This window comes from Balaenoptera ricei, chromosome 10 (assembly GCF_028023285.1).
Source record: "Balaenoptera ricei isolate mBalRic1 chromosome 10, mBalRic1.hap2, whole genome shotgun sequence".
In the NCBI taxonomy this organism is placed as follows: Eukaryota; Metazoa; Chordata; class Mammalia; order Artiodactyla; family Balaenopteridae; genus Balaenoptera; species Balaenoptera ricei.
In genome coordinates, this window is record NC_082648.1 from 60,233,601 (window position 1) to 60,251,150 (window position 17,550).

Genomic DNA, 17,550 nt, shown 5'->3' on the forward strand with positions numbered 1-17,550 from the left:
AGTAGGGCTCTAGGCTCCAGCCCAGGGGCTTTCCTGCTGAATTCTGCACTGTGACTTGGAGACCTCTCACCTCCGTGAACCTCATTTTCTTCCTTCTTAAGTGGGCGTCCTCGCCCTGCTGAGGGCCAGTCCTCTCTAGCAGCCAAGCATTCTCACTCTATCATGTTTTACTCAAAGTTGAACTGGCTAAAAGTAATTTTAAGTCTTGCCCTTCTTGACACGAAGGCAAGAACAGCATTGCTCAGCAAAAGGCATGGTCTGAGGACCCCTCCCAGGCCAGGGTTATTTTTTACTAATCCACAACAGATAAGGATTTGAGAGTAAAGGATTTGAGAGTAAAGGTTTAGAAACTTTCACAGAAATTGAATAATCTGTCAAGTCACGTAACAAAATATTGAGGCTTGTATTTTGTATATCGTTGTGTTATTTCACTTTTCTATTAATTAATTTTATAAAAATATAAGTCCACGGCAAAGTAGAACTTTGTTTTCATTGGTCTTTTACCATGGACAGCTTGGGAAGCACTGAGCTAGACCCGTTTTACATTTGAACGTCAATGCAAAAGGTGCACACAGAAGAGGAAAGGTGAATGCGACTAATTTTTACCTTACCCACTTCGGATTCATGTTTTAAAAGTCTACTTCATTTTACTTTAGATTGTTATTATTAAGTTATTTTGCGCCATAGGTTTATTTGCATTGTTAGCAGCTCTTTAAAAGAAAACCGCCTTCACAACACTGTAAATTAACAATACTTCAATTTAAAAAAAAAAGAAAAAGAAAGTAAACAGTCTATATTAGAAAACAAGTCGTAAAGGGTCGGTTTAGCAATACAGCCGTCCCTCGGTGTGACTGGGGGATTGGTCCCAGGAGCCCCCGCGGATACCAAAGGCTGAGGATGCTCAAGTCCCTTATATAAAATGGTGTAGTTCAATGAATACAGTCAGCTTTCTGAATCTGGGATGCGAAACCCACGGTTATGGAGGGCCGAATGTACGAGCTCATTTTCTGGGAGGAACCGCAATGTCAGGTAACAGGGAGAAGTGATTAATTTCCTGTTGGGAAAGGGAGGTACTCTCCTTTTCAAGAAGCAAATTAAGTCTCTCCCTCCTGACTGGAAACAGCTATCATAGGGTATGAAACTATTAATGTAGGAACACCCTTGTTTAAATACGAGGAAGCCTGAACAGGGAAGTTCATTTTCCCAAGATCATGCAGCTAGTACCTGGGGAGGCCAGGATTCAAACCCAAGACACTGTACACTAACAATGCCTGCACTCTTTCTGCTGCTCCAGCATAAAAATGCTCCAGGGGGAACCCTGAGAGTGAATGCTGATGTAAGCTTCACTTCTGAAATAGGGTAATAAATAGTAAAATAATGTGGAGTGCTTATGAATCTCCTTAAACATAAATTTCCTTGTTCTATTTAGAGCTTTCTGCAATAGACAAGATGGGTGTTTGTCCCAGACTGATCTGCAAATCACACAGGGAAATACGAGAGGAGAGGAATGTCAGTGCTATCCACACCAGCTGTCTTGAGACTGGTTTGATCTAAGTTACTAATAAACATGCTCCAGAAGCAAACCACCCGGTCCTTTTAGGAAATAAGTGGGATATCAGTTAAAAGTAAGTGAATATGCCTTAGAAATATCAAGTCTTTGCAGAGATTATATAGTCACTGTAAGGAATCCAGAGACTGTATTGTGTAGTTTAATATATGCCTGTCCAGTGAACTAAACAACCTTGCTACTTCAGAGAAATATCTGCACAGGGAACTAAAATTGCAAATCAATTATCTGGCTCTCTTATCTAAACAGTGCCAGGAAAAAAAAAAATCAGATTTTGAATATATGGACAATACAAATTTTTTCAGTCTATATTTTTAGCATTGTTTAGTTTTAGCTTGAGAATATAGCATTTTACTCAGCTACATCATTGTCTACCAACAATGATATTTAAATTAATAATTAAAATTAATAAATATTAAAATTAATAACTCTGGGGGGTTTGCCATACTCTAAAACATTTAGCAAAATATTTTATCTTCCCTGTACATGCTCGTGACTTTTTAAAGGCACAGAGTGAATGATCCCTTAGTTCTTGGCACCACTGATTAAAAGTTAATATTTGATAAAGGTATCAAGCTATCAGTACTGAAATCTGCTGGTTAGGTGCAATGGTTGTGGCCACTTCAATAACAAGAATAATCCAGATTTCTTTAAAAGCTCCTGGGTGACACTACTTGGCATATACACTGAGAAAACCATAATTCAAAAAGAGTCATGTACCACAACGTTCATTGCAGCTCTATTTACAATAGCCAGGACATGGAAGCAACCTAAGTGTCCATCAACAGATAAATGGATAAAGAAGATGTGGCACATATATACAATGGAATATTACTCAGTCATAAAAAGAAATGAAATTGAGCTATTTGTAGTGAGGTGGACGGACCTAGAGTCTGTCATACAGAGTGAAGTAAGTCAGAAAGAGAAAAACAAATACCGTATGCTAACACATATATATGGAATCTAAAAGAAAAAAAGGAAGAAAGAAAATGGTACTGATGAACCTAGGAGCAGGACAGGAATAAAGACGCAGACGTAGAGAATGGACTTGAGGACACGGGGAGGGGGAAGGGTAAGCTGGGACGAAGTGAGAGAGTGGCATGGACATATATACACTACCAAATGTAAAATAGATAGCTAGTGCGAAGCAGCCGCATAGCACAGGGAGATCAGCTCGGTGCTTTGTGACCACCTAGAGGGGTGGGATAGGGAGGGTGGGATAGGGAGACGCAAGAGGGAGGGGATATGGGGATATATGTATATGTATAGCTGATTCACTTTGTTATACAGTGGAAACTAACACAAGAATGTAAAGCAATTGTACTCCAATAAAGATGTTAAAAAAATAAAATAAAAACTCCCGGGTGAAATTGGCATAGGTGGTCAAAAGACACAAATTTCCAGTTATGCGAGAAATAAGTCCTGGGGATGCAATGTACAGCATAGTGACTGCAGTTATAATACAATATTGTATATTTGAAAGTTGCTAAAGAGAGTAAATCTTAAAAATTCTCATCACAAGAAAACAAATGTTGTAACTCTGTGGTGATGAATGTCAACTAAACTTACTGTGGTAATCATTTCACAATATATACATATATCATTATGTTGTACACCTAAAGCTAATGCCATGTTATATGTCAACTGAATCATTTTTTTAAAATAATATATAAAAATAAGCTCCTTATCTTATCTCAACATAAATTTTAAGTATGTAGACCCGCTCTGAGATTATAATGGCACTAGTTCTGAGTCTTCGCGTTTGAGCACGTCATTTTTTAAGTCAACCTTCAGCTGACTGTTATGTGGTCTTAGTTGGTCTTGAGTAGACTCTGCCTATCAGTTGGTCTTTTGGCCTCTGAGATACAGACAGCATATGCCAGTGATGCTGTAGGATTATGTGGGAGACAGTAAAGAAATAGAAAAGTAAAAACAATAAAATCTAATTACATGGAGTCTCACTTAAAACAAAAATTGATTGAGTTGTGCCCAAAGTGGCTTGTTGCTTCCTGTGCCAGGAACTACTGTGCAGGCCCAGCAGGAAGTGTGCTACAGAGCAGGATCGCATTACACCCTTGTTTTATGGTTCATTTCACTTATTTAATGCAATCCGAGAACCTGCAAAAGGACCATGTTCGAAGGAGGGAATAGGCTTTTTGTCTTGTTTTGTTTTGTTTTTTTAAGTTTCTTTGAATCAAAACATTTGTTTTTACAAGGTGCTTATAGTCCCAGAGAAACAGGACTTCCAGAGTTGCATGGTGAAGACATTTCTCTTTGCCACAAAATTTAAAGCAGGACCCGACGTTGAGTTATGTCTAGGGTGGTTGAGTTATGTCTGTTCCCTTTGCTGGTCTACTCTGGTCATTTTAAACATGAAGAATTACAACCGTGCCCATGAATGGTCTAAATCATTTTGAATTCCATATCAGCTCCTCCTAGGGTCTCTGATTTGATTGAGAGCCCATGATGTTGAGGGGGGGGCATGGGAGGAAAGGAATATATTTAACGTGCAAAAGAGCGATTCATTTGTCAAGCAACAGAACGAGTTCCTTTGGCTGTATTGCTTGCAAATGTGTGAACTGAACAGCTGGACTGCCTTGTGGTGGCAGACGCCGCTCCTCACACGCTGCCTCTCTTCCTCTCCAGAGACCTGAGTATGAACAACATCAGTCAGCTTCCCCCGAATCCTCTGCACGGTCTCCGCTTCCTGGAGGAGCTGTAAGTATCAGCGGAGTCGTGCCGCATCCAGTCAACGCTGGACACGTTCTTGTATTTGTCTCTCGTCCTTACTGTGGGAACCAGATAAAACAAGGCAGGAAAGCTGTCAGCACCAACGATTTGGGCACATGAGGAAACACTTAGCTGGGAGGGGAAAAGCAAGAATCGCTTAGGATTCTGGAAATCAACTTATAAAAGGGTTTACCATGAAGCTACAACTTTCTAAGGTGAGGCTGAGCCAAACAAATTGAAAGTTTAAAACAAAAGCTGTTTAAAAGAGCTGGATAGCTCTTTGGAAATAGTTAAGCAGCAGGATATTAGAAGTTTGAATACTGGTTCATGTTTATTAAAATTGCAAGTAAAGCCATAATCAAACCCAAAAATTGCCTCTTGGTTTGGCTTATGACAGGGAGAATTGAGTCCTCATTTCATAGCACCAAAACCTCTTGTCTTAATCACTTTTAATTACTGTTTTCCTACTTTTAAATTGAGCTTCCCTGAAGGCTTGAACCGAAAACCATGAAATCCACAGAGGACTTAAAACTGGTCTCTCCCAAACTCACTGTAAAAAAAAAAAATTCAATTTTTTTAAAAAGGAGGAAGCTAAAATTAGCTAATGATACACAGAGGAATCCTGATTAAGTCTGGTAATCACTTTCCAGAAGATGAAAAAGAACTCTATAAACCAAAATCTGCATTTAAAAATTCATTTGATCCTCTTAACTCTTTTGAGGGACGGGGACTTAGGGGAGGGATGCACCGTCGTCATAGGCTTCATGAAGAAGGTTTGGCACCATCAGCTAAATCAATCCTCTGACTGTTGGTTAAAGGAATTGTTTAGACAATGACCTCTTTTGAAAGTAGCCCTTTATAATTCCTAGAGTCAGGGTCCAATCTGGGGAGTAATTTAAATTGTTGATGCACTGCACGATCCACCTTGGGAGGTGAAAAGAACCATCCATCACAACCAAATTACACTACATTGATCATTTTTTTTCACGAGGATAATATTCTCAAATTTCTCCCCTTTAGAGTTGGATCTATATTTATTTTTGATGGCGTTAGCTTTCTCACAAATGTTATTATTTTACTACTGAAATCAGCTGAACATGCCCAGATTGTTATCGAGGAGTATGGTAAAAAAGCTTAGATTACTAGATTATACAGCAAGTTTTTATTATTCAAAAAATGGATTTTCACTTTGGGTTGTCCAGGCTCCTCTTTTTCCTCTTCTCTTTTCTCTCTGGCCATTTCTGTTGCTAAAAAATTAACCCTCATCAGGACTGGGACCATGTCTGTCCTAGTCTTGGCTGGTATGTAATGAATAATCAATACATTTTTGATGAATGAATGAATGAACTAATGAGAAAGCAAAACATGTAAAAGGAGCTTCTTATACTTGTTCACCACCTTAGAAAAAAGTAACAGATTTAGTTGACATTAGCCAATATGTTTAGATTATTTTTAGTAAATTTCAAACATCAGCATTTTTTTCTTGTTTACATTCTTCTCATCTGCCCTCTCTCACCATAATTAATATACAATACTTAGTCCTGTTTACCCCCATATTTCTAAAATATGCATTCCCAGTGCTTTTCTCTTTAATTTCCTTATAATATGCAATGGCAAAAGGCTTCCATTCTTCTTCAACATACACCTCAGCTTTAGACCACAAACCAAATCAATAAATAATTCACTTCCCCAAGGATTTTGTTTAATAGAGTTCCTCCCTTGGTGACCCAATTCATTCAGAATAACTCCTCTTTCTTCATGAGGTGAATGTTAATTTTCATCCAAGACCAGTTCTTCAAAAGATAATCGAGAGAAAAAACAGAGGAAAGAAGGGGAGGGAACTACCATTTGAAAAGCCTATTTTTACAAATTACCTTATTTTTATGCCTCTGGAAACTCCATCAAGTATCTTGACCATGGAATCATAGAATTTCAGAAGTAGATGGGACCCTTTAAAGACTATTCGTTCCATTTTCTCCTTCTGTTCTGAAATTCCCTCTGCTGAGCTGGCCAACTTGCTGAATTTAAAAGCAAGACCACTTTCCCATATATAATTCTGTGCTGCATCTAACTGATGTTTTGAAGGCATCATTATTCATTTAGTGGCAAAAGGGGATAATATTTATAGAACCTGGAAAAATGATCAACTCTGCTTGGTCTATTCCTTTCTTCCCAAGGCTAAATTTAGGGTGTTGTGGGTTTAAACACACACACCCATTTAGCAGAGCATTTTGATCATGCCTTTGTTATGTGCTGATTGTTTCCATTAGACTCAGCTATGTTTAAGTCTGTATTCTATTCTGGAGTATAAGATCTTCGAAATAATAATATAATTATAATGACAACAGTAATAGCTTACTCTGTGACAGGCACTGTTCAAAATGTTTTGCACACATTATCCCACTGAATCCTCTTAACAACCCCATAAAAGTAGATATTATTATTATTCTCACTTCAAGATTATTAAAAAAAAAAAGTACAGAGAAAACAAGGAACTTACCCAAGATAATGGAGTACATAAGTGTCAGAACTAAGATTCAAATTCACTTTCAAAACCATACTCAGAAAGCAGAAGGAGGCTTTGGAATTGTACTTCATTCATCTGTGCTTTTCTTTTCCCCGATAGTACCTAGTATAGTGGTTTGCACAGCTGAACACTTTAAACTCTTGTTAAACTGAGCTTTGTAATGATAGGTGTGTTCATCTGTCTGTGTCTGGGAATATGTGAGGGAATGAAAAAGAGAGAGTGAGACAGAAAGCAAGAAAGAGCTGTCTACCCAGCAGGGAGAGATTGGATATTCAGGTTATTCATTCACTACCCTCATATATTGGCTCTGAGAAAAGTATCATCATAATTTTCAGGTGCAGAATTTCACCAATTTCATATTACTCAACAGGAACAAAGCCTTAGTTATTATTTTTACATATGCATAAATATACTTAAGCAGCATGTTTTATATAGTATTCTATTGGGTTGGCCAAAAAGTTCGTCTGGGTTTTTCCATAAGATATTATAATAAATAAATGACCTAATAATAAATAAATGAACTAATAGATGACCATCCATACAGCTAGAAACAGACACTTAGATATCTGTTATTGTGTGTGTTACATCTGTTATTGTATCTGTTGTTGTGTGTGTGTATCTTTTGTTATGACAAACTGTTAAAATGTTAAACTGTTCTGAAAGTATTCTTTTGTTCAGTTTACTCAGCTCATCTCTATGCTTTATTCTTTATCCATTCATTCAGAACCTGCTACTGATATTCTCAATGATATTAATAAAATTCCCACCACAAAACTCAATTTTTAAAAAACACTATTAATGAAGCCAAGTTACCACTCTTCCCCTTAGCTCTAATTACCCAATTATCATCTCCCTAGTTTAAACCATCAATATCATAAGCTGTGTAGACAGTCATGATTCATCTCTCATCCATCACTGGTGCCGTATTTCAAAATCCTCTAAGAATCAATAAAGCCCTAGAGGTATCACTAATGTATTTTTTAAATATATTGTAACCCTGGAGAAAGTGACTATGTGAAGCAAATATTTAAGAAGAATTAAAGCCATCACGATTAATGGTCTTCTTCTCTTCCTCCTGACATTCTGGAACACTTACTACCTGTGTCACATGTCTTGGTACGTTCAAGTCTTGTGTGTTATTTGTTATTTATGTTTTATGACTCCACAAGGTGACCAGGCATGCACAGGCCAAACGCTCTGCTGGTGCAACGTGATAGCACAAGGAAGAGAGAGAGCCTTTTTCTTAAAAAAAAAAAAAAAAAAATCTGAGTGTGGTTAGGCTGTGTGCTGTGTAGAGAGGAGAACACAGTACCTAGAAGCAGAAGCAAGCCCAGGACTCCTGTCCTGGCTCTGCCACTTACTAGCTGATAATCCACTTGACCTCCCTGGGCCTCAGGGCATGATGGTGAAAGCCGCCCGTGCCTGTTTTGAGATTCTGAGGATCAAATGAAATGATGATGAAAGAACTTTGGTAAACTATAATTTACATATTGAGTTGTGTTAACGAAATGAAAACACTTTCAAGAGGATTCTCACTTCCTTCTTTCCTATTTCATGAGCTTGATTTTGGAGTAATCCCAGGGATCCAGGATTTGTGCAGGAAAAACTGTTTCCAGCCATGAGGTTGAACGGATATAGGCAACCAGTGCAGGTAGTTTTTACCAAGTTTGAACATCCTGAGCAATAATTGCATTTCTCTCCAACAGTATCTCTCCCAGTTCTGTTTCTTCAGTTCTACTAAGGACTTCATGTTGATGTTTGCTATTTGGACAAATAATAAATCCTACATTTGGTCCATCAGAGTGTGGTTCAGATATTAGGAACTAAAAGATTGTGCCTAATGCTGACATGCACAAGTTCCTTTAAACTTAGATTGGTAGCTTGATTAAACCAGAGGGAAAAATGAATTGTTACCATTTTAAACAGTCGAAGTTAAAGGCCTTTGTTTCCCAGTACTATCTTAAAATCTTCCCAGATTCTAATGCTATTGGAATCAAATACTCGATTTAGGAAGGAAACCTGAGATGCTCTAGGGAGGTTTGTTTTTAAGTTACTATTGTTCCCTGGAACTGTTTGCTCCTATTATGGTTGGTCTTAAAGAATCTCTATATAAATAGTAGATATCTATTATTTCAGATGAAATTAGTAATAAGAAATACCACCAAACTTCCTGAAGGTACAGTCTATGCTTGTTACTTCTACTTCCTCATCATGTTGCTAAAAATAGTGAGAGCTGTCCTGCCTGTCTTTTGAGATTTTTGTCTGAGGATCAAATGAATTGATGATGAAAGAACTTTGGTAAACTCTAATTCACCTACTGGATTGCGTTAGTGAAATGAAAACACCTTCTTGCCCATAAATAATCTCCCTGGCCCTTGGCCTTGTCAGAGTGCTCTGTCTCTCCTTTTCAGAGATCTGGTAATAGATTATAAATGCTGCCTCTTTACCTTTAAAATCCGTATTAAAATTCTTTAAAGAATTAATTTAAAATATAAGAAAAGAAAAAATGCTGCCTCTTTGAAACTTTTTTTCCTCTAGTGTTATTTTATGTTCTCTTCCAAATGTCTATTCATACAGCTGGATATAGAGATTTAGATATCTGTCCTTGTGTATGTATGTGTATCTACATATATGTGTGTATGTATATATATGTGTGTGTATCTACATATATATGTGTGTGTATATATATGTGTGTGTATATGTATATATGTGTGTGTATGTGCATGTGTTTGTGTGTGCATGTGTGTGTATATATTATACGTGTATATATATATATATATATATATATATATATATATGTATGTATAATATATACAATTGTAATGGCGATTAGGGCACTGTTCTTAAAGTGCCCTACCTCTCTGCCTCCTCTTCTTTTTCTCCTTAGCCTTCTTTTCTCCTCTACCCCTAACTCCTGTAACATATAGACATTCCCTAGATTGCCTCCTTTCTCAGTTCTCTTCAGTTATTCATTCAACGTGTATTTATTTAGCCAGTGGGGACATAAGAATGAAAATGACTTGCTACGTTTCATTCATTCAGTCAACAAGTCTCCACTCCAGGGGAACTTACAATCTAGAGGGGGAGACAGATGATAAGCAAGGAAACAAACATGGATGATATTTGCTGATTATGACAAGGGTGATAAAGAACACAAACATGGTTAAGTAGAGAATAAATAACAAGGGATGACAAGGAGGGAAAGTGTCTCAAAGAAGCTGACATCTGAACTGAGATCAGGAGGATGAGGGGCAGTTGGGGGTCTGCAGAGCTAGGGTAGAGTGTATCTGGTAGGGGAATAGTGTGAGCAGAGGCCCTTAGGTAGGAGAGAAAGTGATATGTTTGTGGATCTGAAAGAAGATCAGGGTGGCCAGAGCAGAGTGAGAGGGAGGGGAGGTGACAGGGGATGGGGCTGCAGAGAAAGGCAGAGGCCAGATCATGCAGGAACCATCAGGCTATGTATAGAATTCAAATAAGAGCAATGGGAAGCCGTGGAGGATTGTATGCAGCTAGTGCAATAAATAGGGCTTATGATTTATAAAGATTTCTCTGATTTTTGTATGCAAAATAGATTGGGGTATTACGGAAGCAGAGAGACCTGTTAGGAGGCTACAAACTCATTAGGAGACAACTACCGTTGTCTGGGAAAGAAAGTCAAGATTTGAACTACCTCTGTTGTGTAGATGACCCCCAAATCCATATTTCTAGTTGAGATCTCTTTTGTCTTTGACTGCTAGACCAGTGGTTCTCAAAGTGTGGTCCCTGAACCAGCAGCACTGGCACCACACATGAGCTTGTGAGAAATGCAAACCCCAACCCATGTGCCCCACCCCAACCTAATGAATCAGAAACTCTGAGCTCAGGACACTCCTTTAACAAGCTCTCCTGGTGATTCTGATGCATGATGAAGTTTAAGGACTGCTACTCCAGGCCAGTTGTTCTCGAATTTTAGTGACATCAGAATCGCCTACAGTGCTTGTGAAACCGCACATTGCTGGACCCCGCCACAGAGTTTCTTCAGCAGGTTGAAGGTGGAAGGGGAGGATGTCAAGAATTTGCACTTATAACAGATTCTCTGGTGATACCAATACTGCAAATCTAGGGACCACACTGAGAATCCTCCACTGCCCAAGTGACACCTCCACCTACCCCACCAATACTTTAAAACTCAGCAAGTGCAGAACCGGATTCATTCATGAACACACACACCATCCTCCACAACAAGATTTTTCTCCTGCCTTTGCTTCTCACCATCAGCATTCTTATTATCCAAACTTATGATCACTGTGTCTGTCACTGCTTTTGCATCTGTCATTCTTTCTCACCTCCTGTGTCAGCCAGTTTCCAAGTCTTAAAGCTCATAATTCCGCATTGTCTTTCCCATTTGTTCACTCTAATTCATCACCACCTAGTTCAGGTTCTTACTGTCTCCTCTGGATAACTGTTCAAATTTGTTGACTAATCACCTCTCCTGATTCTCCCAATAATTAACAATTGAATCACTGTCTCCGGGGATGGAGACCATGAAGGTCTCTAGGTGATCTTATCAGTATGAAACCGTGAGGACTATTTCAGAGTTTCCCACCTTGCATAGGCATTAGAATCACCCAGAAAATTTTTAAAACTACTAATTACCACGGCCTATTTCCAGAGATTCTGATTTAATGGGTCTCAGTGGAGACCCAGACATCATTCTTTTAAAGCTCTACTGGGGGCTGAGACCCACTGGGATATATGGAAGCTTTACAGCAGAGGAAGAGAGTCAAGCACTCATCGTTGACTGGATCTAGGGACTGAAAGGAAGTCTGAAGGTGCAAGATGACTCTGAGTAAGGTTATAACATTAGGTGCTAGGAGACAAGTGAGGCACTGTCAATAGAAACAGGGAATTCAAGGAGAATAACTGATATTTTGGAGGCAAGAGGATGTCTGGTTCTGGGTTTACTAAGTGCAAGGTGCCAGCAGGACATCCAAATGGAAACGTCACTAACAAAGTTGGAATGTGAGTCTGGAGTGTGATGATTCTGTTCTAGAGATAATGATTGGAAAGTTGTTTACAAAGAGGTGATTGCGGAAGGTGTTGGAGCAGATGAGGACTTTGAGAGAGGGTAGAGGCTCTGTTTCCCAGTATGGGTCTCTACCCATATTAAAATCACCTGGGCTGCTTATTAAAATGCAGATTCCTGAGTCGTTTCCCCCAGAAACTCTAACTCACTAAACCTGAGCTGGGGCCTGCCTGGGGATCTGAATTTTTGATGACTCCTAAGGCAATGGCAATGCACACTAAACTTTGAGTGCCACTAGATAAAGGAAAAAAAGACAGGTGTGAGGACAGAAACTTGAAGAACATCTGTGTTTGGAGGATGAGCATTAAAAGAGGGGCGAACACAGAGAAAGACAAATATCATATAGTATCACTAATATGTGGAACCTTAAAAAAACGATACAAACAAACTTATATACAAAACAGAAATAGACTCACAGACATAGAAAACAAACATGGTTACCACAGGGGAAAGGGGGGAGAGGGATAAATTAGGAGTTTGGGATTAACAGATACACACTACTATATATAAAATAGATAACCAATAAGGACCTACTGTATAGCACAGGGAACTATAGCCAATATTTTGTAATAACCTATAAGGGAAAAGAACCTGAAAAGAATGCATATGTGATATATATGCATGTATACGTATAACTGAATCACTTTGCTGTACATCTGAAACTAATACAATATTGTAAATCAACTATACTCCAAAAAAAAAAGAGGGGCTAGAAAGAAGAGAGGGAAACAACCAGCCATAGTCATGAGAGCAGAAAGATTGTACAGGATCCGGAAGGCAATGGGAGGATTTTGAATAAGAGGCAGTGAGCAGGGCTTCCCTGATGGCACAGTGGTTAAGGATCCACCTGCCAATGCAGGGGACACGGGTTCAAGCCCTAGTCCGGGAAGATCCCACATGCCACGGAGCAACTAAGCCCATGCACCGCAACTACTGAGCCTGCGCTCTAGGGCCCGCAAGCCACACTACTGAGCCCACGTGCCACAACTACTGAAGTCTGCGCACCTAGAGCCTGCACACCGCAACGAAGAGTAGCCCCCGCTCGCCGCAACTAGAGAAAGCCCACGTGCAGCAACAAAGACCCAATGCAGCCAAAAATAAAAATAAATAAATAAATAAAAATTTAAAAATAAAAAGTAGATTGTAAAATAATATTAAAAAAAAAAAAAAAAGAGGCAGTGAGCAACGGATTTCTTATGGCCAGTACCTCAAGTGATGCAGACATTTGCGTCCTTGGGTTTTTCCTTTTTCAGATTGGTTGCTCCTGATCAACCCAAACTCCAAACCAACCTACTTTTGACCAAAGTTATGTTTAAAACCTCAAATATTGGAGGCCAAATGCTATGGTTGAACCAAATTCTCTTGTGTAAACTTTTCTACGTAAGCATGAGCAAATAGGCCCAGTTTCCTTGTAAAAGGGGAATGAATAATCATGTCACTTGTTTAATGTGATTTTTAAAATAACTAGATAACACAATGTATATAAAGTACTTCACATTGTGCCTAGAACTTGTAGTTGTTTTACAAAAAGTACATACTATTTTTGTGACCCAAAGGACTGTACATGGCATATTGAAAGTGCTCAAATAAATTGCTGAGTTTAAATTTGATGCATAATGAAGAAGAAATATTCTTCAGCTGTTTCTGACCTGTTTATGTAATAGCTAGCCAGCGATCTTGCAATAGTTAAGCCAGACCTGAAGCAACTCTAGCACTGTGGCCAACTGTCTTTGGAAACAAGATCAAATGATCCATCAGTACATATTAATTCATCTCCCTGCTCTAGGCAGGCAATAAGATTCTTGACCTTAGGACCCTATAATCAAATCAAGTAGACTACATATAAAATGGTAGAAAATGAGCCTTTATAGACAGCATTGTATAGAATATAACCTAGAGGAAAGTTGACTGTGGACTGAGGTAATTAGGAGTACTTCACAAAGGAGTTGAAAATTGAACTTCATTAGTCTGTGGTTGAAGAAACCATAGGGCCGTATAACCACTAAAGGATCTCCCTGTTGACATGAAGAGTTCACTTATTCAGGCCAGTGGTCTTAGTCCTTAAACATTGAAATCTGATGTTTTTGATCTTATGTAATAACGAAAACAAAATGGACAGTTCATAAATACACAGTTTAAGAAGGAATGATTTGGGGCTGGATTTGACCAATTAGATATGCTTAACTTATTGGGGGAGAAAGGGTGTTTTAAAATCGCAATTTCTTGCATATTAAGAAAGACACTTTTTTCTACACTGAGAAGATCTGTGGATTGTCATAATCCTTGTATTCAAGCCTGCTGAATAGGCTTCAGCAAACCTTACCAAAGATGAATGTCACAGGGTTAAACGCTAAGTATCTGGGCCCTTCCAACTAGTACAGACATCTTATGAAAGAAAACCTACCATGGTGAACTTAGTCAGTTACAGTGATGATGCATTACTGCCAGTGGAGGCAAGGTTAAGAGATTACATTAGACTATGAGTTTCATCCTATTTGTGTCTAACACTTCAGTGACCCAGACTCTTGGCTCCTGTATGCAGGAACCCAGAGCCAAGCTTTAGTCAATTGAATTGAATTATGAATAGTCAATCTGAATGGACTAGTGTATTTGCTCTCATCACTTTGTCTTTTGAAAGTCACTAATTACAATATTAGTATGGTTTATGCTAAATTTATTTTAGGAGAATTTTTCTTCAAGTGGGAACATTTTGACATTTCAGATATTTTATGTTTAAGTAATAGTTTAACTACAATTATTCAGGTAATTATAAATCAGAAGAGTGAAAAGAAATTCAGAAATAGGAACAGAGCCACTGAAATTAATATTGGAAACCACGAGACAGAAAATAGTACCAGAAAACTGGAGACAGGCAGATCTTAAGAATGGGAAAAGGGGGAAAACTACTACCGTTAAGCCTGATGTTAGCCTTACCAAATTTCTGATACAAATTAATTTAACATGTATAGAATGTGTGCCCTCTAGATGTCATGTACTTTGTAAAAGTTGGAAAATAAAGCGGTAATTACTAGAAGCCAGCATGAAATTGCTTAGTAGTCTGAAATGTCTTCTTTTAAATCATAGGGGCTGTCATATTCAAGTTAATTTTGCTCTGATTACTTAAGTAGCACCGCGGTTAGATAGCTTCCATGCTCCATAAGGAAGGACTAGATTACACTTACATGAAATCAGGAAAGAGATGATGTTTTTCATTTTACATAAAGCTTTTCTGAACTTTGGTGTCTGTATCTTCAAAATATGGGCATACTAACCTCTGATCTACCTCCTGATATAAAGTATGAGAAAGTGATTTTAAAATGTTGGTGACATGTAAAAAAAGAAATCTTAATAAACAAGAAGAAAAAGATGGGTGGAGGGAGGATAAGGGAGAAAAGAATGAAGGTAAGGAGGAAATGCATGTGTAATGAAAACAATTGTAGGGCAGAAAAAGACTTTAGTGGAAGAACCCTATCATTTTTTAAAAGTAAGTGAAATAAGGGAATTCCCTGGCAGTCCAGTGGTTAGGACTCAGCACCTTCACTATGGTGGCCCAGGTTCAGTCTCTGGTTGGGGAACTAAGATCCCGCAAGCCGCACAGCGTGGCCAAAAATAATAATAATAAGTGAAATAAGGTCCAGAGAAGTTAAATGACTTGTGTGAAGTCTTGCAAGTTAATAGTGAGAAAAAAGTAAGCCAAAAAGGGAAAGGAAAAAAAAAACTAAGAGTTAAAAGACAAATGGGTTCTTGGAAGACATGACCTGGAAAGCCTATTAAAACTCACCAGGCACTTTCACTTACCTCTGAAAATACTACTCACCCAAGGGGAGCGATGTTAGACCGTGGTTCCCTGCACAGTAATCTTCCCGAGGGTCCCAATCAGAGAACAGGGTCGAGTACCTCTTCCACTCTCAGTGCTCATCCCATTTTGTTCACTCACCTCTTTCCCTCCAGACCAATGTCCAGAGAGGAGAAATCAGGGCCCACACCTGAGTGCTTTGCTCTCATCCCACCATTTTACAAAACGAAGCTACCAAAAACAAACAAATAATACCTTGGATTCCTTTAGAGATTCAAATTACTGTAGAGATTCAAAGAAACATACATTCTCAAAAATATTTTAGTTGGTTGTTACAACACCCAAACCTCTGCTTATTTGATTTATCTGAAGAGGAATGTGTCTACTGTAACTTACTGATTTTTTTTTTTTTTTTTTTTACTTTTTATGGCAGTTAAGTCAGTAAAACTAGCAATGATAGGACAATTTGAGTCTTCTATATGGAGAAGTATCTTTAAGGATAAAAAAAATTTTATATGATATAAAAAGATATAAAACTTTTTCCTATTAAGTTGTATCTTATTATAGAAATGAAGATGATGAAAGAGACATTTCTGTGAAATAATTTTAGAAACAGAGAGAAAAACAAAAAACAAAACCTTCCAGCCAAATGGTATGTGGGTCTCAAGGGTTGGAACATAGTTGCCCAGAGATTTGTTAGTTCAAATCTTCACAGGAAAGGTTTGTGTGCAGTTCTCACTATTTGTGTACTCATTTATATAAAAGTCTTTTTTCCCTATAGTTTATATGTATTTAATTTTTTAACTGCTAAAACCATCCCACGTGGTAAAGAAATGAGGGGAAGGATGCAATGATTTCCTTAAATTGTGGTTTTGGACAATGAGATATATCTTCCACCAGCACAACAAATAACTAATAGCCCGTCATAAATTCCTTTGTTTTAAGACAAATTCCCCTGATAACACAGGTCAGTGGTTATACAGATTAGTTCTGAATAGTCTGCGGCTCTGAAAGTCCTTGACCAGAAAAGAAAAACAATTCATGTGAAGTGAGCTATGATTCAGGAAATGTAACAGAAAGGTATTTACCCTAACAATAATTTAAACTAATAAAATAAATAAATAGAATGTTTTTACTTTCTCCTTTTCATTTCCAAAGTCAATGACTCAGAAACCATCAAGCTACTCGATCACATGGCAGCAGTAAGAGTCGATAAGCCCCCATTTTCAGGCTAGGTTCTAGAACTCAAAAAATGTACTGTTGAAGTCATGACTATGAACAGGATAGTTAAGGACATTTTGGCTGAAATAACAGTTCCTGGTCAGTTTAGTCTGATCAGTTAAGCCACCTGTGATCATCAACCAAGTCTGAGTCTGTCTTAATTCAATAAGCAACTCTTTTATAGCACGGTCTTATGCAAACCATGTCCTTCAGTTTACGTATAGTACTTTGGATAACTAATCAAATGCATGTGGGTTATATAGAATATAACCATAAATATGAAATGTTGGCTACCTACGTTTCACCTTGACACAAATGGTTTGCCAGGTGGGATTTTTCTTCTTCTCCACCATATTCCACCACTTACCTCCTCCACCACAACTGTTACACCAGCAGCTCCTGTTTGAACTGCTCCAGTCGCCTCCTGTGCTTCCACTTTTGCCCCCCAAAGTCTATTCCCCCTTTAAAAGGGTCCTGTCAGGGACTTCCCTGGTGGCACAGTGGTTAAGAATCCGCCTGCCAACTCAGGGGACACAGGTTTGAGCCCTGGTCCGGGAAGATCCCACATGCCGCAGAGCAACGAAGCTTGTGCACCACAACTACTGAGCCCGCGAGCCACAACTACTGAAGCCAGCATGCCTAGA

General features: G+C 38.4%; 1 protein-coding gene across 3 annotated transcripts in view; it reads left to right on the forward strand.

The window, feature by feature from the left end:
- Positions 1 to 17,550, forward strand: part of LGR5 (leucine rich repeat containing G protein-coupled receptor 5) — a 122,980-nt gene that overhangs the window by 54,227 nt on the left and 51,203 nt on the right. For 2 of the 3 annotated variants that reach the window (XM_059936498.1, XM_059936499.1), the window contains exon 2: positions 4,214 to 4,285. The exons of the other annotated variant lie outside the window; for it this stretch is intronic. In XM_059936498.1, coding sequence (XP_059792481.1) covers positions 4,214 to 4,285 — 72 coding nt within the window. The remainder of the gene's footprint in view (positions 1 to 4,213; positions 4,286 to 17,550) is intronic. 3 annotated transcript variants of the gene reach the window in all.